Here is an 880-nt window from a genome sequence, read left to right on the forward strand (position 1 = left end):
TATCATCCTTTTGTGCGGCTGCCAGTGGTGAATCCTGAGGACATCCCCAGAAATTTCAGCGAACTGGTTTTCCTGCCTTGTGACATACAAGCGGATAGCCCAATGGAGGCATATATGGTGAATCGGAAGTTATTTGCGAAGCCTTCGCTGACTCGTGAAGATGTGAATATTCTCATGGTCAACGCGGAACTACTGGTAAAGTACGCAATACGCAAACTCTCATTCCCAGGTGACCGACACACTGCTTGTCACATTTATAGGAAACTATCCTCTCTGTTTATGGTATTTGACCAGCTGGTTTGTACAATCGAGCTTTTGGGGGAGAAGATGGATACCCAGAGCTGGTGGCCTGGGTTTGTAGAGAAGTTCCACACGGATTACACCTTTCCTGAAAACGCGCGGGGGAAAAAGTCAAGAATGCTGAACGCTCGGATCAATCGACTGAGTTCTGCGTTGGAAATATATAAGCAAGGACGACGCCCGGCACTTGAGGAAGTAATTGAGCTGAAGAGGGCCATTATCAACTATCCGTACAAACAGAGCCAACTGGCGAACCCCCTGTGGCAACTGTGGATTCAGGATGACAAGTTATTTTCTTCCTCTAGCACTGAGCTAGAAACCCCTGTAGAGGAGAAGGCACACGATCAGAGGGAACCCAAACAGTCATGACGCTTATATCTAAGTTGTCGACTGTTTTATTTTGGATTTACCCTTTTGTATGCAATTGCCCTGCTTCTTTGAGTCTCCAGAATTCTACCGAAAATAGCTGAAACAGTGCATTTGTGGGCTGTTCTGTCTATCAAACCGGAATATCTGCGGTTCCTTGTGACGCTCATCGCACTTGGTGCTGCGGCAAACTGAAGCTTCGGCCTTCAGGCAT

General features: G+C 47.2%; 1 protein-coding gene across 1 annotated transcript in view; it reads left to right on the forward strand.

Moving 5' to 3' along the window:
- EMH_0069820 (uncharacterized protein) overlaps positions 1 to 31 on the forward strand; it is a gene marked incomplete at both ends in the record, with an annotated part of 1,005 nt that extends 974 nt beyond the window's left edge. The window contains one exon of the mRNA XM_013498907.1: positions 1 to 31. Within this exon, the coding sequence (XP_013354361.1) occupies positions 1 to 31 (31 nt within the window).
- Positions 32 to 880: the final 849 nt, after the last annotated feature.

Source organism: Eimeria mitis, genomic scaffold (assembly GCF_000499745.2).
Source record: "Eimeria mitis Houghton genomic scaffold, Emh_scaff3813, whole genome shotgun sequence".
Classification (NCBI taxonomy): Eukaryota; Apicomplexa; class Conoidasida; order Eucoccidiorida; family Eimeriidae; genus Eimeria; species Eimeria mitis.